General features: G+C 31.5%; 3 protein-coding genes across 5 annotated transcripts; 1 reads left to right on the top strand and 2 right to left on the bottom strand.

Annotated features, from left to right (window-relative positions):
- Positions 1-1,226: 1,226 nt before the first annotated feature.
- LOC131944073 (dynein regulatory complex subunit 7) lies at positions 1,227-10,959 on the bottom strand. Its single transcript, XM_059304564.1, has 17 exons — positions 10,717-10,959; positions 10,281-10,455; positions 10,050-10,175; positions 9,701-9,895; positions 8,973-9,131; positions 6,756-6,974; positions 6,171-6,290; positions 5,838-5,910; positions 5,563-5,691; positions 5,322-5,450; positions 4,803-5,035; positions 4,364-4,579; positions 3,756-3,866; positions 2,998-3,108; positions 2,589-2,783; positions 2,208-2,347; positions 1,227-1,703 (listed from the first exon to the last, which is right to left on the bottom strand). The coding sequence occupies exons 1-17, from the start codon at positions 10,938-10,940 to the stop codon at positions 1,622-1,624; spliced, it is 2,637 nt and encodes an 878-aa protein (XP_059160547.1). The 5' UTR covers positions 10,941-10,959; the 3' UTR covers positions 1,227-1,621.
- A 2,264-nt stretch (positions 10,960-13,223) lies between these two features.
- LOC131944076 (kanadaptin) lies at positions 13,224-19,666 on the bottom strand. Of its 3 annotated transcripts, none has more exons than XM_059304569.1 (12): positions 19,575-19,666; positions 17,099-17,276; positions 16,753-16,872; positions 16,550-16,613; positions 16,233-16,375; positions 15,742-15,896; positions 15,378-15,447; positions 14,788-14,980; positions 14,566-14,665; positions 14,053-14,362; positions 13,575-13,670; positions 13,224-13,387 (listed from the first exon to the last, which is right to left on the bottom strand). In XM_059304569.1, exons 1-12 carry the CDS (start codon positions 19,635-19,637, stop codon positions 13,338-13,340), a joined length of 1,542 nt encoding a protein of 513 aa, XP_059160552.1. In that variant the 5' UTR covers positions 19,638-19,666; the 3' UTR covers positions 13,224-13,337. The 3 variants fall into 3 exon arrangements, with proteins under 3 accessions (XP_059160552.1, XP_059160553.1, XP_059160551.1); XM_059304570.1 differs by lacking the exon at positions 19,575-19,666 and adding an exon at positions 18,347-18,367; XM_059304568.1 differs by lacking the exon at positions 19,575-19,666 and adding an exon at positions 17,486-18,188.
- LOC131944077 (uncharacterized protein C19orf47) lies at positions 19,620-25,196 on the top strand. The gene is made up of 8 exons (XM_059304571.1): positions 19,620-19,673; positions 21,462-21,664; positions 21,795-21,882; positions 22,244-22,339; positions 22,476-22,591; positions 22,700-23,018; positions 23,689-23,853; positions 24,007-25,196. The coding sequence occupies exons 1-8, from the start codon at positions 19,658-19,660 to the stop codon at positions 24,186-24,188; spliced, it is 1,185 nt and encodes a 394-aa protein (XP_059160554.1). The 5' UTR covers positions 19,620-19,657; the 3' UTR covers positions 24,189-25,196.
- Positions 25,197-25,477: the final 281 nt, after the last annotated feature.

Genomic DNA, 25,477 nt, shown 5'->3' with positions numbered 1-25,477 from the left:
TCTCATAAAAGGACGTCACACAGCCGATTATCCTCCCGCTCCACCCTTCTGTATTTTGTTTCATTTCTGTAAAATTCAGTTTAAAAACCTCTTTAATGCAAAAGTGTGACATAACACTTTCTTACCACCTTCTCTCCCATGTCCCACATAGTCTCAAAATTTATATCCCCTCGCTATAATATATCGTCGTTTTAAAACAAATTTCTAATAATTTTTTCTTAAGCATCCCTCTTCTTCTCTCAGGTAACACGTCATCCAAACCCCCCACACTTAAACTAGGGTAAACAAGATTCATTTAGGCTCCCTCCTGCCACTATAAACCTGCCTTCCCACTGTCTCTCATCAGATCTGTTCCTTGCCATCATCTGCCTGCTCTCTACTTCCCCTGTGACTTCCAATTCAGGACCAGTGGTCTTACCATCTGCCTTAACCAGATATTCCCTGTTCATCTTCACACCAGTGTTTCTTCCAGACTTTTTTCTCTGGGGGGGGGGGCACTTGAAATTTTCGAGGGGGCGGTAGACTTTCTTCGGGGGAGGGGGTGCGGACACTGTTAAAAGTATATATTTTCTATATAAATTATATAAATTTCATTTCGTTCGGGGGGCGGTAAAAAAATTTCGAGGGAGCCCCCCGAAGAGATGCCTGGAAGAAACTCTGCTTTACACCCTTCTTCATTTATGATTTTCTGTATACCTCCATCTCAAATATCATTATGTAAAGCATTCATTATACAGTGATACCTACCAAATTATTATCAATAGCGTTATTAAAAAAACTTTTATTTTGTTTTATAAAGAAGCCTTTTTTTCTATCTTTAGGGTAGTGTTTCACTTGCTAAAAATTTGGCAGTTTGATAAGAGTTTACCCTAACACCATCAGGTGATGTGGCATTTAGTCTTGCAACTTTTCTTTAAAGTTTCAGTGAGCTTTCAATTTGTATTAAGAAACAAAGAAAAGAAGATGGAGACAGATGCCCAACAAAATTGAAAGACAAGGCAATTCAAGGCTTCCACAATGATCAAGGATAAAAAACCTGGATTCACCTACCATAGACAAATTGACAAAGACATGAAAATTATTAAAGAAAGAAAGAAATAGAAAAAAATAGCAGAGCCAGATTACGTTTTAATGTTTTATCTGATAAAATAATGTATTTTGGCTTAGATAATTCACACACTACTACTTTTCACTTTTATTTTAGTCAGGCTTAAAGGAAGTTTATTTATTTTAATGACAATATTTAATCGAAATATTTATTATCTTACTGGGCCAGTTGTAGGATACAATAAATATACATGACACTAGACATTCATGATAGTACAGTTTATTTTAAAATCAAACTTGAAAAAAAAATTAAGTATTTTCTTCATATTTTAATTTTCAAAAAAAGGGTTTACATATTTTAGACATAAAATTGTAATATTTACAAATATTTTAAAATTCTGTTAACAGATGTGCATATTTTCAAAGAAAATTTATATGTATATATATATATATATATATATATATATATATATATATATATATATATATATATATATATATATATATATATATATATATGTTGTAAACAACACGCTACATTTTAATTTTATACATGCAATTTACTATAAATAAATTAAAAGTATTCTGCCAGACGTGGATCCTGTCTTAGTTTTTGTTCCAAGTTCATATACTTGTGTGGAGCATTTTCTTTGTGTCTGAAAAAGAATAATAATAGACCTAACATAGCTTTACACTTAATTTTGTTTCTATTTATGTTTCTACAATTAGGAGAGAAAAAGAAACGTAGTGTAGAAAGCTAGAGTAAAAAGAAGCTTCTGTTATAGCAATGGCGTTAATTTCTAAAAGAAATTATTGCTTCTTTTCTGAAACAATGATATTTTTAATGAATGAAAACCTATCCATAAAATACAAGAGATTATTTAAAGCTAGTAGTGTTTGCCTATGGCAAGCCAGTTTAAATGTTTGATTCATTCCACCCTTAAAATGCCATAACAAACCTTCATCCCCCCAAAAGTAACCATTATTCAAACCATAATTCATGTTTTCCATCATATTTTTTAAGAGATTTAAATGCCTGTAACATTTCTTAACCACCTTTTCCCCACAAGTCCATCATTTTAAAAAGCCTAAATCCTCCCCTCTCTTTATTTATCAGATCATTTATGGCCAAGCCCTTACAGTAAAATAGTTTTTCTAACCTGGCCAGTCTAAGCTCTAATATGTGTATTCTAAACATGGCTTCACTGCAGTAGTTGAGATAATCTTCTTCATCATCTTTCGACATAGAAACCTGGTTCTGCTGGTACCATGCTTGTTTCTTCTGTAGCTCTTGTGTTTCCTAAAATTAGACAAAAAAAGCTTGAAAAACTGTGTTGATTTCTATTTAAGTTTAATATCATATTACATGCTTTTGTTTAAATAATTTGACAAAGTGTTGAACCCTTTAGAATTCTAAGCTTATAGTCTTTAATTACCTAGCATGGAATATAAATGGATGCATAGAATGCTGATTAAGAATCGTGGAACAACAACAAAAATCAGAATCTTATACTATGGCCATTATTGCCAAAAAAGCTAACCTTTTCAAATCTTGACTGAATGAGATTTGCTTTATTAATGAGACGATGTTTCAAATCTGCTAAACAATCCTCCTTTAGTTTGAGGGCTTGGGGTTTAGTTATCTTCTCAGGGTCACCCATTTGAGCCAAGAAAGGTGCCAGATAGTCAATTTCCATTTCCTGCTTTCTCATCTTTTCTTCCAAAAGTTGTCGTTCCTAAGTAAATAAGTTTCAGAAGGTAATATTTTCATGAGCCGACAAAATTTGAAAACAATTTTTTTCATTTAAGGCCTACAAACTAATTCAAAGTACCAAAATAGAATTCATATTTTACTGGTGCCTAAATGATTTCTGTATTAATTACAATTTTAGTCAAGTTTAAAAAATGTATCTATTCTCAGAATAAATTTTTAACGTAAATATTTCTCACCAGCTCTCGTCTATGTTTTTTAGCTTTCTCATTTCTTTCAGTGTCGTACACAGATATATCAAGCTGCGATGCAATTTCTTCTCTCTGGCGGCTGGAAAGAATTTCTTTGACCTAAAACATTTTTTAAAAGATTTCTTTAAGAAGAAGAAGTAAATTTGTGTTAATTATAAATACTGTGAAATGACGCAAAAATGGGGGAGCAGATGAGGACATCAAAAACTGTATCAGCAAGGTCAAGTATGCATTCCACAATCTCCTCACAACCTGGGAATTAAGAGTCAATGCTTTCCAAATAGCCACAGCAATGTGAAATCTGTTCTCCTCTATGAAATGTGGAGATTAATACAGACTAACAACAAAAAACTTCAAACTTTCATTGACGGACGCTTCTGCTCCATATTGAACATCAGGTGGCCTGAAAAATTATCTATGCAAAAAACTGAGCAAGATGCTATTGGCAAAGAAATACAATAGCGCAAATGGGGATGGGTTGGACGCATCTGGCGTAAACCAACTAGCAAAATCACCAGATAGTCACTAGTTTGAAATTCACAAGGAAAGAGGAAAGTAGGCCAAAACAAACTTGGAAAAGTTCTGTTGTCAGCGAAGCAAAAACAGCCAGAATGTCGTGGGCCCATCTTAAAGGAATAGTCCAAAACCAAGTATGATGGAGAGGTGTGGTTGCATCCTTAGGGTCCACCTGAATGATGATGATGATAATGATGATGATGGTGATACAATAACACAAATGGTGTTACCTCTTCTTCAGAGTCTCTCACAGCTTCAGTACAAGACTCTTCCATCTTCAACAAATGAAGCAGGTTTTGATACAACTCTACTTGCTTGCATTGAGGAAAGTTTGGATCTGCCTGTAAACATTTCAATTTAAAAATTTAAAAATCATTTATCTGTTATTTAACAAGCTTGAAAAATATTGGCTGGTCATCAAAGGTTATTTTTGTTTATATACATATATATGTTCAAGAAAGTCACTTAAGTTGGGTGAAAAATAAAAAATACTTGAAACAACACTATAAATATTACTGCAGAGGGAACATAAGAAATCAGAAGAATGAACTTAATCAAAGCTGAATACTACTCTATAAAAAATTATCATGGAAATGAAAAAAAAAATAGTTGATAGAATAACTTGATGAACAGTAATAATTATTTAAGTTGTGTCAGTGATTGATATATAGAAATATTTTTATTTAATTCAAAGAAATCAGTTTAACATTGTTAATTGAAAAGCTAACATACTTTCATGAAATTGGCTGAATAAATTGAGTTTACAAACACTCTTTAATTGTGTTCTAAGATTTTGTCATTATTTTGTGAGAATTCTTTGAAGTCAAAAATTTCTTACTTGGAATGTTGCATGCATTTCTTGTGACCATGCCAGCACAGCCCCTTTTTCTTCCCAGTTTTGAGGTTTAATGTACTCTCTAAAAGAAGAGGCAATATGGGCCTCTTCTGTGTGGTATGTAATGTGGATTTTGTCCTCTGCAACCAAAAACACAAGTTCACTGATATCTGAGTTGGCAGGTTTGGCTGGGTTGTGATCAAACCTTTGAATCATTTTCTGTCAAGAATAAAAGAAAGGAAAATATATTAGCATTAAGTACAATAAACTTTGAATAGAGTCCACCAAAAGAGGTTTAACATTTTCGATTAATTAGAATTTTTTTAAATTGCACTTATTTCATGAATACATTAATTTTGTGAAAGAGTTAATAAAATTTTAAAATCTATTTACAAAGTGTGTTTAACGTTCATTTTTATGCTTTATGTTGTGCATTACTTACAACAATAGGCTTTAGTATGTTTGTGTTGGTATCTTCTTGAGGCCCAAATTTTTTAGCTCTTTTACCAAACTCAACATGCTTGTAGAAAAGAAAATCATCTCTTCCCTTGAAGTGTTCAGTCATGGATAAAGGAGTCTCAGTTCTTTTGACTAGACCATCGACTCGAGCATCAGAATAAAACATCATCGTTCTGTCATTCTCTGGTTCAGGGGCGCTGGCTCGGTAACAGTGCTCTGATTGGTGGAAAGATATTTCTTAAGTATTTTAACCAATATAAATAATGTTTAAGCTACAACAACAGGTTCTTAACCCAACATCTGCTGTGTAGCACATCGTTACAATAGTCAAAACTCACATTCCTACTATGTAAAAAATGTTAATTATTTATGATCCCTAAAATATTAGTGCTTTTTTTTTTTTTAAAGTTTGATTTGAATTAATATATTTATATTTATAAAGGATTTTCTAAAATCAATACTTAACTGTGTGAAATATAAATTTAAAGTGTAAATTGTTTACCTTTAACTTGTTTAAGTCTCCCAGGGTGAAAATATTCAGTGATCCAGCCAGTCCTGTGGTTATGAACTCTCAAATTCAATTTATCAGCTCGATGTTCAAAATATTCTTTCACCATCATCAAATCTGTCACTGTAAAGTAAACTGAACATTACTCACTGAAAACTATACAAGTCCCAATGTGCTTTAAATTCAGCTACCACTAGTGAAAAAAAAATATTGATATAACAATAGTGTAACTTACAATCTTTATCATCATAAATAGAAAGCCTTGTGATAAGCCCATCAGGCATAAGGTAATGTGCAAACTTTTCCACCTTAGCTCGTTTGTACAGTTTTGTTTTTTTACCATGTGGGCACCGCATTTCAAAATCTGTAAGAATCCAAACATGTACGTAATAAATATTAGTTTTGTAACACATTGTGATGAGGGAAACAATTATTTAAGTAAATGGTATTAATATAGATTATTATATTTGGAAAATGCATTTGAACTAAACATGACTAAATTAAAATTACCCTTCTGGGAAAGTTGGAGAGGTTCAACCCAAGATGGCGGCATATCCAAATGGTGTTCTTCTTCTTCTTTATTCTAAAATTATAGTAGAGAACTTGATTAGCATAATTCAAAAAGGGAAAAACCATCATTTCTACCCATACAAATTTAGAAACTACCTTATCAATATTTCTTTCAGACATTTTACTCTGGGGAGGGGACATGAAACTTTTGGGGGGACAAATGACACTTGTTAAATTATATATTTTCTATATAAATTATATATGGGGGGGGGCGCAAGGTACAGGGAAGCCTGAAAGAAACTCTGGACACTATAATGTTAACCCATTTTCTACCTCTTCTTCATCTAAGTTATCAAGGTCGTCCTCAGCCTCTGGAATAATCAACTGTGGTTTGTCAACACTTGGAAACATGAACTCCCACTGAACACAATCTCCAAGATCATAGCTAACTTTCTACAGAAAATATAGAAAAGTAAAGGAACGTTACAGTTTAGAAAGATTTTCATTACCTAATAGGGTTGCCAGGTGTCCAGTTTTGAACTGGACAGTCCAGTATTTGAGCAGACTGTACAGGATAAAATAAATATAAATACTGGACAAGTATATGAATAATACTGTTAACCCCCTTCTTCTGCTTTGCGGCATACCAGAGAAGGGAAGGATGGAAAGGTGTCCAGTATTTTCGGAAAAGGTATCTGGCAACCCTATTACCAAAACAATTATTTAACGTAATTACAGAATTAAATCAAACTTTTTTTTAAGACTTACACTTATACCATCTGAGCAGTTCTACATGCAAACCCAGTAATTTAAATGGTTCAATAAGTAAAGGAACATTACAGTTTAGAAAGATTTTTATTGCAAAACAATTATTTAAAGTAATTACAGAATAAAATCAAAATATTTTTTAAGACTTACACTTATTCCATCTGAACAGTCCTGCATGCAAACCCAGTAGTTTAAATGGTTCCATAAGGATTCTATGCCAAGGTAAGCATCACTGGTTGTGGGATGTGACAGCCCTGTAAAAGGCTCAATGAAAAAACTTTCTGGTACCTCACGCTTCCCAGAGAGAACAAGAACCCAAGAATGAATTTGTAATCCATGGAGTGGGTTTGGCTGAGGCTTTTCTAACTCCTTGAAAATAAAATGAAATCATAACTGTTATCAATTTTATAAATAGTTTACATTAAAGCTATAAAATAAATAGTATATTTTTTTTTGTTAGATTGTTTCAATTATTTAAATTAGAAGTATACAAAGTAAATCAATAATGAAGTTGGCAGAAATTAGACCAATTTTGACTCTTCTATTTTATAACAAAGAATGTGACTCTGTGCAAACTGAAATCAGTATAAAATATAAAAAAGCCTGAGAGCACTTTACTATATAAAGGACTATATGCTTATGTTTGCACTACTTCCTGAGTTATTGTTTAATGTACTGTGCAATTTATATAGATACTAGCGTACCCGACCCCCGCGCGTTGCCGCGGGGATAGAAGAAAGTTTGACGAAATATATTAGGATTTCACCAACCGTTTATCAATTATAATTATATGTTCTTAGACGCGTGACCTACTTTTCTAAAACCTTGAGTGTACATTAATTAATATGGTAGAACACACTTCGGTGAGCGCCTCTGTGTAAGAGCGTAGAGGGGCGCTCTCATCCCCCCGTCCCCCGATTACACTACCGCATAGGCGCGGCGTACTACTCCAGGCTCCTTAAAACTAACAGGTGCCATCGGCCAAATAGCATCCTGTTAATAAAGATGCAGATTTCGTCATTCGCTAAAGTGACACAAATGATCAGGATTTTTTTCTTTAACACGTAAAAAAAAAATTATTTGACGTGTTTTAAATATCAGTGTGACTGATGCAATATGCTAGCATTACTAATGGTTTATTATTAGATGCTCGATCTCAATTTCTGACTGGATTGTCTAATAATAGATGCTTATTGCATCATTCGCAAAGTGATGAAACTATACAATAGGCTCCTCATATTCAAAAAGTTATTTTTTCATCTTTCGCAAGGTGACGAAACTGTACAGAAGGATTTCCTCGCGTTACAAAGTTATTTTTAGAAGCCTGTTGTAGTTTTACTGCTGAATATAGTAGTACTCCTTACTCGCAATGCAGGACGCTCGATTAACGGATGCCAAGTGCCAACATAGTCGCTCTAAAACTCTGGGCGCCAAACCGTGTATTGACGAAAGTTGTACCCTATATGGCGCCGCCCATAAGAAACTTTAGTTTTCTTTTTCGCAGAAATATTCTCGGGAGTATTCTCATCTACTCCCTAAAGTTTCATGGTACTCGGATGAACCGCATCCGAGTTTTATTTTTTATAAACCGAGTATAGAGAAAAAAAATCGCTCCCACCCCCCACCCCGGGGACGCCGCCCTTGCAATATTAAACAATATTTTTTTGCAGAACCCTACCATTGAGTGATCTAATCATCTCCCCAAAGTTTCATGGTACACGGATGAACGGTATGAAACCGAAATTTTATAAACCGTATATAGAGAGAAATCGCAGCCTCCCGTGGCGCCGCCCTTGCGAAATTAAAAATGATTTTTTTACAGAACCCTTCCCTAGAGTGTTATTATGAACTCCCCAAAGTCTAATGGCTATCAGATGAACGATGTCAAACCAAAATTGACTTTTTATTTTTATATACCGTATATAGAGAAAAACAAATCGCGCCCTGCCGGGGCGCCACCCCTGCGAATTTTAAATTTTTTTTTTCGCAGAAACCTCCCCAGGAATATTCTCAACAACTTCCCAAAGTTTCACGGCGATGTGATGAGAGGTGTAGTAATGCATAAAGGACAAACACACACAAAACACACATACATTGCTTTTTATATATATAGATCTCACATATAAAATTATTAGAACATTTTTTGAAAGAAATTTGTCAATGCTGAACAGTAACAACTGTATGTTAACATGAGATTGCTCTGTTATTATTGCTGAAGCACAATTATTCTATTATTTCTCAATATCATGTAAAGAAAGTAACTGAGATAAAAATGCTGTTGAGTCTTACTGTAATGCAAATTCCATCTTTTTTAACAACATATTTGAAAAATTAAAAGCATTCTTTAAAATCTGTAGGCTTACTTACTGCTTGTTTTTGTTCTGCCTCTAATTTTCTTCTCAGATCTTCTGCTTTTTGTTCTTCAACCTTCCTTGCCTCCATTTTTAGTTCGAATTTGCTTCGTAAATCTTTTGGTGGTTTGACTGTATATTTTTTTATTTGCTTTTTCTTTTCTTCCTGTTTTTCCTAAAATTTCAACATATATCTGGTTAATAATAATTCTATAACTTTAATTAATTCTAAGTTACTGATTAAATAAAGGGGATCACACATGACCACCACAACATACATTATCCCTTCATAGTTAAAAGAAACAGGTGAACCTTACTTCATATGCCCCATGTAACACCAGGTCTGAAAGGGATATTTTACTGTTTTATACACTGGGGGGCCTGAAATCTACTAAAGCTTACAGAAGCAGAGCTCTAGCTTGCCAACAGATCTACCGATGGTTTGATAAATTAATGTCTCCCAGACAAAAAAAATGTCATCTAAAATTTTAATATTTTTGACAGCTACACAATATTTTAGTATTAAGCTGTAGATTCTATGTTGCAGACCTCTAAAAATATCGTGAGTGCTGTGACATTTGCAATATTAAGTACTTTTTTTATTGTTGCTATTAAGTTATGTATGACAGATGCTAATATTTTGCTTTTCTTGTTTAAGTATAGAACCAACTAATTTTTTCAGATTTTAATATTTAAAAAAGAAAACTACTACAAAAATCATAAATATCGCATTGAAATTATTACCTCCTCCTTTTTCTTAAGAAGAGGACATATTTCTCTAGATTCATCAGCAAGACATGTGTCTCTATTGGCGTAACCACTGACAACATATGCATCGTATCCAGCACCGATCAGCATTGAACAGAGTAATGTGCTGTACTCAAAACAATTCCCCTTTTGACGTTTTAATATTGTGGCTGGAGATATAAGTCTCTTAGGCTGAAAAATAATTAATTGCAGTTTTAAAATATTAAATAAAAACTATTACCATAATTGATTTTAAAAAAAAAAAAATATTCAATATTTAAAAGTTTATATTTTAAAAATTATTGTAAGCTTTTGTTATTTTTAATTGATTTAACTGAATAAATACCAGTTCATAAGAAGGGTCGAGAGTTTCAAAATTTAGGTAATCAGCCACAAACTCTGCAGCTCCTTCCCAGTTGTATAATTCTTTAAATGGAAGCAGACATGGTCTGATAGTGGTGCACACAAATTTCTGTGGAATAAATATTAAATACATAATATGAAATGAAGACTTGCACTTGCTGATATGAATTTTAATTAGTTTCTATTAAAATATTAAAAATGTGTTATGAAATACCTCAACTCCACATTCATTGATGGGACAAAGTAGCAGAGGCTTACGGTCTCTGTATAGATGAACATACTGACGACGGAAGCTATCTGCATATTGCAAAACTATTTGTTCTTTAGGTAGGTTGTCTTTATATGATGAAGGAAACTTTGATGGATCAAATACTTCCACTGGCTGTGGACTATAATTTAGGTAATCTTTTAAACTGTATAGTATAGTATAGTATAAAACATAGCATATAGACTTAGCTAAAGCTTATCTGAATTAGGTGAGTTTAGTAATAAATTATGTTTTATAATAATAATAGTAAATTAGTTTCAAGATTAAAAAGACACATCTAAATGATGTATTATATAAATAAATTGTGATTTATGCCATTCAATTTATGTGAATACGTCAAATAAGTTCATAAAGTTTAGTTTATGTATAAAATTTTAATTACGCGACGTCAACTTCTGGTGGAGTAACTATAATTTTTTCTAACTCCTCTTTTAAAGCTTCGGCATCTTCTGAAAACTGTTCATTTTCAGAAAAAGGTTGATCCTCTGCTTCTACGTTTTCAGTTATATCTGGTAATGAACTTGAGTTGTTATCCTGTATTACAGAATCAGATAGTTTTTCGCCCTCGGTATTATTTTCGGAAGAGGACTCGGTGTCTGACTCCATTTTGAATGAGTCTAACCTCATCACCGACAAGTTAAACAATTGCGCAGTCATGGTAACCATAACGAAATAGTTCTATAACATAAAAAATGTATTCGTTTATTTTTTAAACATGTGTATGCATTAAAGTGATTTAATGTATTCTAAAATGTGATTGTAAAATTAACTCTTCTGTTAAAAATATTTAATTCATTTTTTTTAAATGTTTGCTCGTAATTGAAATTATAACGCTTCACTATTTTAAGGGTACTCTAAATAACTCAACAGATTAAAATAGGGCCTACTGAAAACAATATAATATTTATCAAAGGGGAGAAGGAAAATCGACCATAAATGACGTTACACGCTGAAGGGGTGGGAAGATTCTGAATTTTGTGACGATCGATGTGCTACGAGGGGAATTAGGGGGTTGGGAAATTGTGACGTAGTGTAGGAGTTTTATTAAAATCATGTTAATATTTTTTGTAGTTATTTAGTCTTAAACAGTGCTTCTTCCAGACTTTTTTCTCCGGGGGCGGGGGGGGGGGGCACTTGAAATTTTCGGGAGTGTTAAAAGTATATATTTTTTATATAAATTCCATTTAGTTTGGGGGGCGGTAGACTGTCTTCAGGGGGGGGGGCGGCTCTTTCCTCCCCCCCCCCCCCACCCCAAAGAGATGTCTGGAAGAAACACTACTCACAGCTTACAATGTTTAATCAAGTGTAATGGAACCTCCTCATTTCAAAGTAAAGTAGGTAATTATTAGTAAACCCACCAATTGGAAGTTGTTTATTTATCTCATGCAAACATTTTTCTCAGACGCAAAAGAATACTTTTATTTTTTAAATTGGATTAAATTAAAAGATAAATGTAAGAATGAATATTAAAATAAAATTACTTAGAGGCTGAGTTGTTCATGTATTCTTGTCATGTGTAGTATTATTATCTATGCTATAAGCAAGAAGATTTCATAAATTGTAATTCTAGCTGTATTATACAGTGTTTTAATATACAGTTTTAATTTTAAAAATGGCAACAGAGTAAATGGTATATTATATTACCACAGCATTTGATAATAGTGGATAAAATAATAAAGCGCAAAAGCTTGATATTCTAATGAAGTACAAATATAGAGTTGTTATTATTGTTTATTATACTATTCCCTGCCTCACAATCATACTAAAGGGATTCCTCAATTATTTTTTTTTGTGTAAAAAATGGGCATTTGGGCACTTTTAGCATGCTTTAGGGTGCATTGAAAACAGATCAGAACCAATAAGAGTTGTTGAAACTATGGTCACGATTAGTGGTGGAGTGTTCAGGAAGAAACGCCTCATATAATCAGACTTTAAATATTACCACCCATTTCTAGGTGGCCCAAAAAGATACTTCACAGTATCCCATTCCATCAGTGTCGTATCTTTAAACTCTTGGTATCAATTGACGTATGAAGTAACTTTTGTGTTCTCTTGTTTGAACAAACTCACAAGGTAAATGACTGAATAGAAAAAAATAATAAGAGCTCTCTCTCTCTCTTATCCAGGAAGACTGCAACACAAGTTAGCTACTCTCAGATATTATTCTGCCTGCCGCTAAACTCACTAGCCGCCACCCCAATCAGCAAGTGTGCATTCTACTTTTGCTAGACCAGGTTAAGAAATACTAATTACTAATATCTCATAAATAAAACTTACATTATAAAATAAAATTTAGCCCTTTGAACCCTTAGCTCCTGAACCTAAAATCTCCATGCCCTTGAGTTAAATGTACACACAACAGACTCTCAATAAAAAATATGAATATAACAACAAGATTAATTTTATTAATTTCAACTACCATTTGTACATGAATTATCACCAATATTTCGACTTAGTAATCCGGTCATCCGTGTAGGTAGACCCTTCTTTTAGTAGATGTAGACATAGGTAGAATGCTAGTTTTGGAATTTTTAAATTGTCTTTCCATTGTAAATTTTAATAGATAAAAAATTTAGTTCATTTACAGGAACTTATTACGAGTCGAACAATACCAGTTACATACGTTTTTAGTATCGCAATCAATTGTTCGGACTGCCAATCTAGGTTAAAGTGTCTAATAACACTTTATTGGTATTTTTTGGGCATGGAGGTTAAATACTTGTACCGGTAAAGTGGTTCCGCGGGGTCAAAGGGTTAAGAAACACAAGTGGACAAATGTACTTCAAAAAATTATTTCCTGAATAGAGTATGCAGGATAAAGTTCACTTGCTATTTTAACCCATGCGCTCATGTTTTTTTCCAAATATAATTAACTTCAAACAAAGTGGAGAATGTTAAATGTATTTTAATACTCTGGCTTCCTGTAAAGGAACTGTACATCATCTCAATACAACAATTCAACTTAACAATCTATGTTTATCATCCAGTATGTGTGTAAATTGTTTAGTATCCCAGTTTGTCATTTAAACTTGTGCGTCCATCTCCAGATTGTTCTGAAATATATGTAAAAGGGCTGTGTAAGTAGGTCAATTAAAACAATATTAACATAATTATCCTGACCATCTTTTAAACAATTTTAAGAGAGCAGAGTTACTGATTGTCTTGTTAGTATATGAGGTAATTTATAATGACTAACTCATTTATGATGAGGAAAAATCTAAAAATAAATGACCAACTTACCTGATGGAGGTAACCACATAGCATAGTCAGGGTCCGCACTGTCAAAGTTAGGATTTGGTTTTGGCTTACTTGCTGCTTGACTTTTGTCTAAAGATTCTATTGATTAGAAAACAAATATATTCAAGTAACATCAAATAACAAATAAAGTACTTTTTGACATGAAATCATTAGTTAAATACACTTCAAAAGCTCATTGTGTAAAACATGCATCTAAAATATATTAAAATGTGAATTCATTTTTAAAAAGCAACCCTAATTTACACCATTAAAGTGGATTAATTTTATACATGCACACCAGTATAATGCTCAAATATAGCAGTGTTCATTAATTATTGCAAGAAAAATTAATACTGAAAATGGGTAATGGCTTCTTTTTTTTTTAATTTAAAATTGTGTTAAATCAGATTTATTTAGATTTACTCTCCTCGCTGTTCAAAATCCAAAAATATTTTTGAAGGAAAAAATGTGCATAACTTACTCAAAAAAGATCTTGTAGAAGTCTGATGAACACTGTCTGATTTTTTTACTGGCTTTTCTTCTGTTTTTGGCGGAGGTAGTGAGGGGCCTTTCACTATGTTTTTTGTTGTTTTCTCTGATTTTGATGATTTATCTTTTATAGCTGTTAGACCAGTATTATTAGGACTTGAAGGGACTTCATTATCACTTGCTTTGTTGGGTGATTCTGAAGAAATGTCTTTAGGTATGGAACTACTTTCTTTACTAAGATCTTCTTCATCATCATCATCTTCTTCTTGAAAGTCGTCAGGTTTGAGATCAACTTGGGCTTGCTAAAAATAACAATTTTAATTGAATACAAGCAACTGTGAATATTTAAAACTCGATCTACCAATATATTTTAGGAAATAATAATCTATAGATAAATAATTAGTTATTTCTTCCATCAAATTACTACCACAGAACAAATCATACTGAGGTTAAAATTTAGTAGGACTAAATGTTAAAAACTATAAAGTCTGTAACTACCACTTACTTTTCTAACAGGTGTCACTTTTTTATTCTGTTTTTGTTGGGAATGAAGTTTTCTTGATAAAACATCAGCTACAGGTGTAGTAGCAGTAACTGACGGTTTACTATTTTAAAGAGAAATTAAAAACATTAAATTTAGATATTTAGCAAATCAAGTTAAAACTTTGAAATGTTAAAGGTAATACTTTGAATATCTTAAAAATATGTCATTAATCTGATGTCTTACAATGGCTGCAGAGGGGGAAGTAATGCTGGTTTAGCAATATTCACTAGTTTTCTCAACTTTTGTTCTTCCACTTTAAGCTTGAGCAAATCACCTTTGAGCTTCATGCGGGTTTTAGTGTCCATGGCTCCGGATTTTATGGACACCATGTAAGCATCTAGTTCATCCATTTCTTCAGATGCTAATGCTTCAGCATCTAAGTATAAAAGATTATTATTTTAAAAAACAGAATATTTAAGCAACTCACTGAAAATAATATTGTTATGATGCAAGTAAAGGTAGGTAACTAAAATTATGCAAGAATTTTCTGGTACATTTGATACTAATCCTGGTTAATTCGGAAATAAATGTACTCATGAGTTTACTCGGCTCTTTTTGCATACAGTGATACCCAATTTTAGTCATATGAGAAAAGGTGTTGGCTGGAATTGTGCTAGTTATGCCAATGCTACAAAAGCAGACAAAAACTACTTCACCTGAATCACATCTGCTTCACAGTGTATATAGCTGTGAATTTTTTTAATTTTCATGAAATCGGCAAACAATAGTTTTCAATGAAAATTTAAACAATACCGTTATTAATAATGAGTTACCTGCTTTAGCTTTTTGAAGTTTATTTTCAATATCTTGTATCTGTGTTGATACTTTGTTATATTTTTCCAACTGAAATATAAAAAGAATTCATTACTGATTAATAAGTTCTTAATTTATTATATCTAATCTTATTATTTATTAAATTGAAAGGTGTATGTGTGTGTGTGTTATGTAGAATGTCCTTTTATTTCTGTATGTGGGAAATTCCAAGCCAAACTTTTTAACATGAAAAGGAAAGAAAAAGATAAGGAATAGATCTCTAGAGCAGATCCTTGTTAAACAACTTAAACATCTGTGTCAAAAAAGGGAACAAAGCCAGAAGAGAGCATAAAACTGATTTTAAAAATGTGTTTAAAAACTCACCAAAGAATCATATGTTTCTGGTTCATCTTTACCAGCTTTCTTCATTCGCATTACTCTCTTTTTTTCTATTGTCCCAGTTCTGTCCAGAAAAGTGTCCTCATCGCTGTCATAAAAATCATCGTCTTCCCATTTCTTCTGTTTACGCTTTCTGCTTTCTTAAAGCATAAAATTATTACTTTACTTTATTTCTTCTAACAAACTGAATTTACTTAATTTAACATATGTGATCTAAATTTCCTACTCTTTTTTTTTTAATTAAGAATTGAATATCATTTTATTTCAAACTACATATGACAAAAACTTTTTAAAAACAAAGCATTTCCAGAAAAATGATTTACAAATGAAAATTAGTTTGTGTCAGCTATGTCAGTATGTTAAAATATAATGTAAAGATACCATTTTGTGAATAATGTTTATAAAACTATGGAAGTAGTTTTCATATTGTGTTAGAAAACTGAATAAATAATAGAATAAGAAGGAGATTGACTGACCATGCGTAGATGACCGCAACAAACCCAGTCGGTCTAAAATTCTGCAAGCTTCTAAAGCACAAGCAACAACAGCATCTTTTCTTTTGCCTGAAACAATGGCTTCTGCTACAAGTTCTTCTCCATTTGGGCCATCAACAGGAAGTCTGTAATCCAAACAATAATTTTTGACTAATAACAACTTTTTAGAATAAAACTTCTGATATAATTGTTAAAAAAATTTTTTTTACCAATAATTTAAAAAATTTTGGATGAAATTTACCATTATACTCAACTGTGCTTATTTTATTATCTTGATGAAAAAGAAAATCACCACTTACTCTAATCTGCATTTGTGTTTACCCATAGCTATTTCTGTGAATTGGTAATCAGGTAAATCACAACCTACAAAATAAAAAACAGAAACTTGTATCTACAAAATTGATTCATGTTATTATTTGATAATTAGTAAAGTGTTTGAATTTCCATGCTGAAAATGTAACATCCTAAAATAGTGTTTTTTATAAACTAAATAAAAATTTACCTTCTCTTTCATAAAATCCTTTTAAAGCCTTTTTAGGATCATCAATATACAAACTTTCATTTTCTGCTATTAAAGATGCAAAAGCATTTTCTCCTTCTTCCGTCTCTTCTGCATCATCATCTGAAAACGAGTTAACTTAAGGGGTTTTCAACACATAATAGATTAATAATACATGTTAATTTTCAAGCAATACAAGACGTTAGAATGAAACAAACATAACTAGATGGCAATTTTTTGAAGCCCTAACAAGAACAAAAATGGTTTAGAGAAATAGTACTATTATGTAAGGGAGATGAATGAACAATCTAGACCTGAAACTGTTATAAGAAAAAAAATTTAATTTTACCCATTCCCCATCCACAGCCTCTGTCTTCTAACATTTTTTTTTCAGCCTCTATCCTTTGCATTTCTTCTTGCATTTCAATCTGTCTCAGCAATTCAGCTTCCTTTTGAAATTTCTCTTTCTGAGCTTTCATTTCTGTAATGGTCATCTCACTCTCTTCTTCAAGATCTTCAGGAGGGCCCTTGAAAATTTAATGTTAAAAAATAAAAATTAAGTGGCTTAAAAGGTTAAGTTCAATGAAAAAATTGTCACAAATAAGATTAATTAGTAGCTTAAGTACTTTTAATTAAAATTACCATCACAGTTAAAATCAGAACCTTGCCCTCTAAATCTTACAGAACTTTAAAAACTCTTATATTTAATTGCATTCAATGATTTTAAAAAATAAACCTGCAAAATGTGAAGCCTTGAGCTTCCTCCAAACTTAATAATATAACCAACTTTGAGTCTGTGGTATTTCTTGGGTGATATTTTATTTTTATTAACCCAAGTTCCGTGTGTGCTATCAAGATCATAGACAAACCATCCTTTATCTTTTGTTGAAAATTGCACAACAGCATGATATCTTGAAAGAGATGGATGCTCCAGTGTAATATCACAGCTTGGAAGACGTCCAAATATGTAAAATGGTTTACTGGTAAGACATACTGTGTCTATGATACTACCATTTTTTAGCACATCAAAACTGTATTCCTGATCAGTCAAACCACTCCAATCTGGTTCTTGATAAACAGAAGATGGGATAGTTAATTTTGTCGCTTCTGTTGGTTGTTTATCTAGTGCTTCGTTTATTTTTTCTGATTTCGTTTTGTTTGTAACATTGTTATTTAATTTAACTTTGGCTTTATTTGTAGAAAGCGAAAGTGGAACTGCAAAAGGTTTTGTTGATTCTGACTCTGTATTTTCACATGAGGTTTTATTTTCATTAGAAAGTCCATTGTCTGAATTGATAGTCTCTAAATCAGGATCGTTCACATCACTTTCTGTATTCTTATTTTTCTCAGGCAACAAAACATTTGCTACAATCTCAGAATCGTTATTACATCCAGCAGATGAATCAGGGTCGGCCATTTTGAAACAAATAAAGTCTAATCTACAAGTAAAGCTATCATGATTATTTTCCCATTAATAATAACTAATTAAATTACAAATGGCATAATAATGTTTTGTTTAAAAAAATAAACGATAGAAATAATTATAATAATTTAATAATGATAATAATAAACCATTAGGCCATTAGGCATTAATAACCTTCTTTAATTACGAATATTGTATTTTGTCTAAAGAACTCTACTATTACTAAACGTCCAAAGAACGTTAGCTGCTCTATCGAGATAACCTTTTTAAAGAAAAAAAAAGCATTTTTAAAATATAAAGCAAGAAATATGGCTATGGCTAAAATAATTAATATGCTTGTAGGTTATTAACATAAAACGTTATTTATCACGTAGGACTATACATTATGTATACACTTTGACGACATTTAAACAATACATTTTATTTGATTTGAGAGCAGAGTTTCTTTCAGGCATCTCTTCAATCAGTGGGGCGGAGCCCTCCTGAAGAACGTCTACCGCCCCCAAGCGAAATAGAATTTTTTATATAAAAAATATGTACTTTTACCAGTGTGCCCCCCGCCCCGGAAATTTAATATTCTTTTAAATAGACTAATGATTGCTTTATACAATAATATGTTGCGCTATTACACACACATTCGCGTGTTCATTTTGTTGCGCAAAAAATATGAGATTTATTTTATTTTTAAACATTAAAAATGTTTTAATAACAATAAACTTTTAAGTTTTTTTTTTAAAAAAGGCGAATATATATATATATATATATATATATATATATATATATATATATATATAACCACTATGGGGTCGTCCATAAACAACGTCACACTCGTCACAAGATTTTGGAAAAATATCGATTGTTAAAAAAAATTTCAACTGCAATTTTGAGGGGGGGGGGGGTGTAGGCTGAGGTGTGACGGCATTTTAGGGGGGGGGGGGCTGGCTTTTTGTTACGATGTGTGACGGAGGGGAGGGGGAGGTAAAAATCATCCCCAAAAAAGCGTGACGTCATTTATGGATGACCCCTATATAAGCCTAAGTCTATATTTATATAACTATAAACAAAAGTGTAACTCATTAAATTTTTTAAGGGTATTTATCAATACATATAATATATCAACCGACGCTTTTATATATATATATATATATATATATATATATATATATATATATATATATATATATATATATATATATATATATATATATATATATATATATATATATATATATATATATATATATATATATATTTATATTTATATATATATATATATATATTTATATATATATATATATATATATATATATATATATATATATATATATATATATATATATATATAGTATATATTTAGGCATAATATATAGATCTATAGGCCTATTTTTTTTTCTTTATATACACAGATGTCTTTGAAACTGGTGAACTCTTGCTTCCTTGCACATTTTTTGTACAGTTTCAGCATTTAGTCCACTACGTTTCAAAATGGCGTCGATGTCTGGTAAGACAAGTCAAATTGTATTACGAAGATATTTCTTGTTGTAATTTTTTTTTGCATTAATACAAAGAATTCTAGATCTAAATATATTCTACGTTAAATCAACATGTGCTATATAAGTTGTAACTTAAACTAGAAGATGCATGTCGTTAGATAAAAAACAAAACCATCAAATGTGGCATTAATCATCGTCATAATAAAATTTGTAAAATGCGAAAAAATGCCAAACGGAAAAGTAAATTGAAATGAGATTTTAAGAATCTAGAATGCAGAAAAGAGACAGATCTAGACTAGATCTAGAATCTATATCAGATCTAGAATCTAGATCTACTTCAATTCTAAATTAGATGCTAGAGTAAATGACTAAATCAAAAAATCTGGATCTAGTTGTGCAACCACTGGTACTGGTAGGTCTTGACTAGAATTTCTAGATCTAGATCTAAAATAAAAAAAATATTTCTAAATCAAATCTAACAATTTGTAACAAATCTATTTTGAATGCTGCTTTAAACTAGATCTAGTTGTGAATTAGATCTAGATCTAGTCACGGCTCTTCTTAGTGAATTACATCTGACCCCAATAAATTGTGTGTGAATACTTTCTATAAGTATAAAACATCTTGGTTTGTTGCTTGGTTATCTATCGGTTCAACCTAAAATACTTAAAAAATACCTAAAATGTCCAAAAAGTGGAGTTTTCTCAGTGAGATAAATAAAATCTTGCTTTTTTATGCCATTCAATATATAAATTAAACACCAGGTCTATGTATGTAAAAATGGCTGCACTAAACTTAAACTAACCCAAAAAATTGAGATTAGGCCTAATGCCCTAAGTGCTAAGAAAACTAAGCTGGCTATTATAAACGAAGTGACTACTCGGAAGAAGATTTTTCTCCCCAACGTCTCCACTTAGTCGGCAAAAGATAGCTCTGTGCATGCGCAGTGACCTATGGCTAGGGTTAGGGCTTATTCCGGATAGAATATGGCCTATTATAAATAGGGCCTACTATTAGTTAGAATATGTCTATTACTAAGACATCTAGAACAAGTTTTTCAAAATATACCCACAGATGGTTGAAAAAAATTGACTCCTTTTGAAAATATTTTGGACACTTTAACGATATAGATTAAGTAGGCTTAACAAACTTGTAACAAAATAATGTTTCAAGAATACACATTGATGGAAAAGAAAAAACTACTACTATGCTGCCTACAACCCTAAGACATGTTATTATTCCTTACAATTTATCTGAATTCTACTTTAGGTGGTTCCATCATATTTTTTCTTCTGCTACTACACTAAAAGAGTGTAGAGCTTTTCAAATTGCTATCACATAGGCCTAAATTAAATAGAATGATCACTTGCACTGTTAAAAAATTCTAAATGCATGCATCAACTGCGGATATCATATAGTTGATAGCCACTTCATACACCCATCTTGGAGTGAGTGTTGCTATTATTTTGTATTCATTCTGAATGAAGTGTAATCTGCCTAAGTTTTTATTCTTATGTCCCTTCATTCTATTGCAATTTTCTAAATTCTATGTTTAGTTTAGGTTCTCTGTCTCATTTTAGCAATATCTCTTCTAAGCCTAATAAATATTTAGACAGCCTTAATAATGACATTAAATCATCTAGGTCACTCTAAATAAATTTTACAAATTGCTTGCTTTTTAAATTCATCCAATAAATAAAACTATTAAAATATACTGCTTATATTATATTTAATATATATTTTTTTGTATGTAATAAAATCACAAGTTAGTCTTAAATTTATTTTGCTTTTTTCAGAGACCTCGTATTGGATTAATTTTTTTACATCAGCTGGAATCCCAGCAGGAGATTCTGCCCATTATGCTGTTATGTTCTCAGATAATCGCATCACACGGGAAATGCTTTTAGACCTTAGTAAAGAATATCTAACAGACATGGGGATAACCAGACTTGGAGATATTATTGCAATTTTAAAACATGCAAAGGATGTTTTCAAACAAGTAAATTAAAATTAACAGCAACCAAATTAGCGCAAGTTTATTAATTGTTTATTAAATTATACTAAGCTCCAAGCAGTAACTTGTAAGTTATGGTTATGATTAATTTGAAAACATTGCTCTTTCTTTTTAGGAAGCAAAAGACAAGATTTTAAAATCTACTTCTTTGACATCTCTTTCATCTTCTAATTCAGTATCGCCAGTTTCACGCAGGTCAACAGGTATAATATGCTTTCATTCTGTTGTTAATAGTACTTTTGTCTCACCAGTATTTTCTTTCTTTTTAAAGAAAAATTAGTCTGCCTACAAATTCAAACTTAAAAATCATTCTAAATGTAATTTTTATTAGTGTTAAAAATTACCGAAGTTTGTGAATTTAATATTCGAACATTTTGCATGTGCTCATTGTTATGTGCCTGGACTCAAAGGAGTTTTATACTTGGGCTTTGTGAACAATTAGTAATCACAATATATTCATTAAAAATATAAGTAGTGACTAAAAAATTATTTAATTTTAATCTTCTTTGTGTGATTATAAAAACAAAGGATTAATAATTTATGTTGATTTGCTATTCAAATTAGCTGCAAGCCGCATGGTAAATCACTTCACAGGCAAACATCCAGAGGCAGCACCAATGAGCCAGTCCCCAATTCCAAAACCAGCACCACCACCTCCAGGTAAAAAACATTTTCCCCATATGAAGTTGGTAAATCATTCATTTTTAAAGAAACAATAATTGATTTCAAGTTGTAAAAGATTACATTCAGTAAATTATTTGTGTATAAAGTAAACTTATTTTTCTTTGTGTTGCAGAACCACCTCGCTCCAAAAGAAAAGTTTCAGTATTTGACAGGCTAGGCTCAGATGGAGTAGAAGAAACCATTACGCTTAGTACAAATTCAAATTTGGAAGCACTATCTTCCCCTGGTGTAAGAACTAACATTTTTAATCAACTAATTAACTAGCTTATTTTAGATGAAAGAATAGTCAATTCATTAAAGTAAAGAGTAAACATACAATTTTTTAAAATTTTTCAGCAAACATCTGTATTTAGTCGGTTAGGGGGTAAGTCTGGTTTGAAGAGACCCGCCTCAGATACATCTGTTGAAGGCTTTGATGACCTGTTACCAACTAAAGATAGCCTACCATACGTTGGGGTGTTGAAAAGCACAGGGCCATCTCCTGCTAAGAAGCCAACTGTTAAGGTGGCTGTCAACAAAGCTAGTCTCAGAGACCCTATTCTGAAAACTTTACGGCAACCTGTAACTACCCGAACAAACCTCAGAGAGCCATTAAAGATTAAAAAGACTATTAAAACCATAACTCTAACGGACAAAGAGGAAAAGAAAATAACTCGTAAGTATCTTGTGTTAACTAGCATTAACTAATTAACTAATTTTATACTTTAGGGTCATTCATAAATGATGTGGTGTTTCTGGGGTAGGTGCCTATTAAGTCAGTGATGAATCATTTATTTTGTATTTTTAAAGTACAAAGTGTCATTACATTGGGGGGGGATTTTTGTGGCACTTCGGTCTGACATTTTGCAGAGTGGGGTAGGTTAAATCACCTAAAAAGTAACTAAAGTGTGAAACCACTTATGGACAAGCCCTTCCCAGTAATTGCTATTGATTGCAATGTAGCTTTAGCTCATATGCTACTAATGCAACAAGGACACAACCAGAATTACTGCCTTTTAACTATCATGCTTCTATTGTATTATTATTATGAAAAAAATTGTTATTCTAGCCATACTAAACATAGAAAAAGAATGCACAAGATTTTATCCCCACATAAAGAATTTTGTAGCATTTTTGTTATTACATACTAAGCTTGTTTTCATTTTCGCGTAAACTCACTAAACAATTATGTAGTACTTAATTTGTTTTAGATAATTAAATCATTAAATGGGTTATATATTAAGTTAGATATTTTCACAATAGAGCTAAATTTGCTGGTTTGTAACCTGTTACAAGAAAAAGTATGGAAATTGTTATGATTATGTGTATTGTTTTTTTTGTCTTAGACATACAAAGGCCTGAAGTATCAACAACAACAGAAGGAGTCTTGTCTGATTTTGCTAAACGTGAAGCACCTTCATTGAAAGATAGACTGGGGTCTAAAACTGAAATGGCTTCAGTCTCAAGTAGTTCTTTGTCTAAACTATCACTTCCTGTGAAGACTAAAAAAGGTTTGTACTTATTGTACTAGAGTGTTGTTAAAAGTTGGACATTTTTTGTTATATCTTTAAAAAATTTCTCTTTTTTTAATATGGATTATAGGTAGATAATCAAAGATCAGGTTTCGCACATATGTTTGATTTCAAATACATGCTTTTCAACAGTGAGCATACAAGACAGATTAGGTGCAAAGAAAGATGAACAACAGTCATCCCCAGTGGTTTCCTCAACACAGAATATCACAGCCAAGCTGAAAAAAGTAAAAGCTAGTGAAACAAGTGCTTCTAGTGACGTGAAAAAAACTAGTGGGGTATTCAGTCGCCTTGGCAAGAAATCTCAAACATAGGATATTTTGAAAAAGCATTTAAATTTGACAGATTTTGTAAATATTTAAAGGCACACAAAAGAAAAAGAAACATTTTGTCTTGCTAGTATGAACTTAAATGTAGAAGTATATAAATATATAAGTTTTAATACTGCAGAAAATTATTTAGTCTAAGAACTAAATAAATGTTTACTGAAGCTGCTGGTTAGGTAAGTTATTCAATTTGCAATGGCAAATGTTTGAAAGTGCTGATATTTAAGAGCATTCAGCTCCTTTGTTAAATAGGTGTAAATTGTCATTTCAAGTATAGGTCAACACAGGGTGATCTTGTCTGTGAATTTTATTTTCGTGTATTGTTCAGAGCTCAAATGCCTTATGTCTTGCATACAACTAATCACTTTCTAACAGACAGTCTCATAATAAACCATTGTGCTTTAGTTTTTAAACAATGAGTAAGAGTGTTCTAATCAATTAAATGCAGTTAAATAAAGCTTTTTAATTTCACCAGATTGTAAAATGTATTTTTTATAATGTACGAAAAAATGTAAATAGCTAGGCAAAAATTGCTCTGAAACATTCAAACATTGGTTTGTTGTTTTTAGCTATGTTTTTGTCTCAGAAGAAATATGAAAGCATTAACTATAGTTGTGTTGTGATTTTAATCTCTCGTAGGAGAGATGTTCTATTAAATTTATAGTTATTAAAAGACAAAATTAATTTATTTTTATATCTGGTACGGCAAATTTTAAACTTGTAATTCATTGCAAAATAGTATTTGGTGATGCAAACATTGTACTTACATAGGCATACTTTTAAATTGATGCCTTTTGTTTTTCATTATCCTGTTACTACTTTTTAAAAAAGTAATGTGCATTTAAGATTACATAAAAGACATTATTTGAATCGTCTTTTTGAAACTTTGAATGACCCAAAATAATAAGCACAATATTGAATTTTTTCCCCTTTTTGTCTGAGTACTGTTGTACAGGGTATAAATGCAAATATCTGAGAATAAATTTTTGAGGTATTTATTTTTGAATTTATTGTTTTTGATTGAAATTATAACTTAATTTAAGCTTCTTATATTAAAAAGTCCGAAAAAAGCATTCTAAATTTTAGAGTATATGATACATATATAAATATAGATTGGTAGAAACCACAGAACACTTGTTTTACCTTAGGTAAAAAAAATTTAAGACATTATGTTGGTATTTGGTTGAACAAAGTGGTATTTTACAATTACTCCCATAGCTGTACTGTGGTTAAGTCGCTATTTAGACTTAACTCACTGGTAGAAGTCGATTATATAA

This window comes from Physella acuta, unplaced genomic scaffold (genome assembly GCF_028476545.2).
Source record: "Physella acuta isolate Inbredline_101_S28 unplaced genomic scaffold, ASM2847654v3 ptg000480l, whole genome shotgun sequence".
Classification (NCBI taxonomy): domain Eukaryota; kingdom Metazoa; phylum Mollusca; class Gastropoda; family Physidae; genus Physella; species Physella acuta.
Note: the sequence above shows the minus strand (reverse complement) of the source record. Positions and strands in the feature narration are given on the sequence as shown.

Bases quoted from the DNA above. Each gene is read 5' to 3' on its own strand.
- LOC131944073 (XM_059304564.1), bottom strand. From the start codon at position 10,940: ATGGAGTCAGACACCGAGTCCTCTTCCGAAAATAATACCGAGGGCGAA. The intron at 5,451-5,562 runs GTAAGTTACACT...TTTACTTTACAG, and splicing joins TATTTATGATGATAAAGATT to TGACAGATTTGATGATGGTG. The intron at 4,580-4,802 runs GTAAGTAATGCA...TATTCTTGACAG, and splicing joins ACATACTAAAGCCTATTGTT to AAAATGATTCAAAGGTTTGA.
- LOC131944076 (XM_059304568.1), bottom strand. From the start codon at position 18,166: ATGGCCGACCCTGATTCATCTGCTGGATGTAATAACGATTCTGAGATT. The intron at 15,897-16,232 runs GTCAGTCAATCT...TTATGCTTTAAG, and splicing joins GTTGCGGTCATCTACGCATG to AAAGCAGAAAGCGTAAACAG. The intron at 14,363-14,565 runs GTAAGTGGTAGT...TGTTATTTTTAG, and splicing joins AAGTGACACCTGTTAGAAAA to CAAGCCCAAGTTGATCTCAA.
- LOC131944077 (XM_059304571.1), top strand. The intron at 21,883-22,243 runs GTATAATATGCT...TATTCAAATTAG, and splicing joins AGTTTCACGCAGGTCAACAG to CTGCAAGCCGCATGGTAAAT. The intron at 23,854-24,006 runs GTTTGTACTTAT...GCTTTTCAACAG, and splicing joins TCCTGTGAAGACTAAAAAAG to TGAGCATACAAGACAGATTA.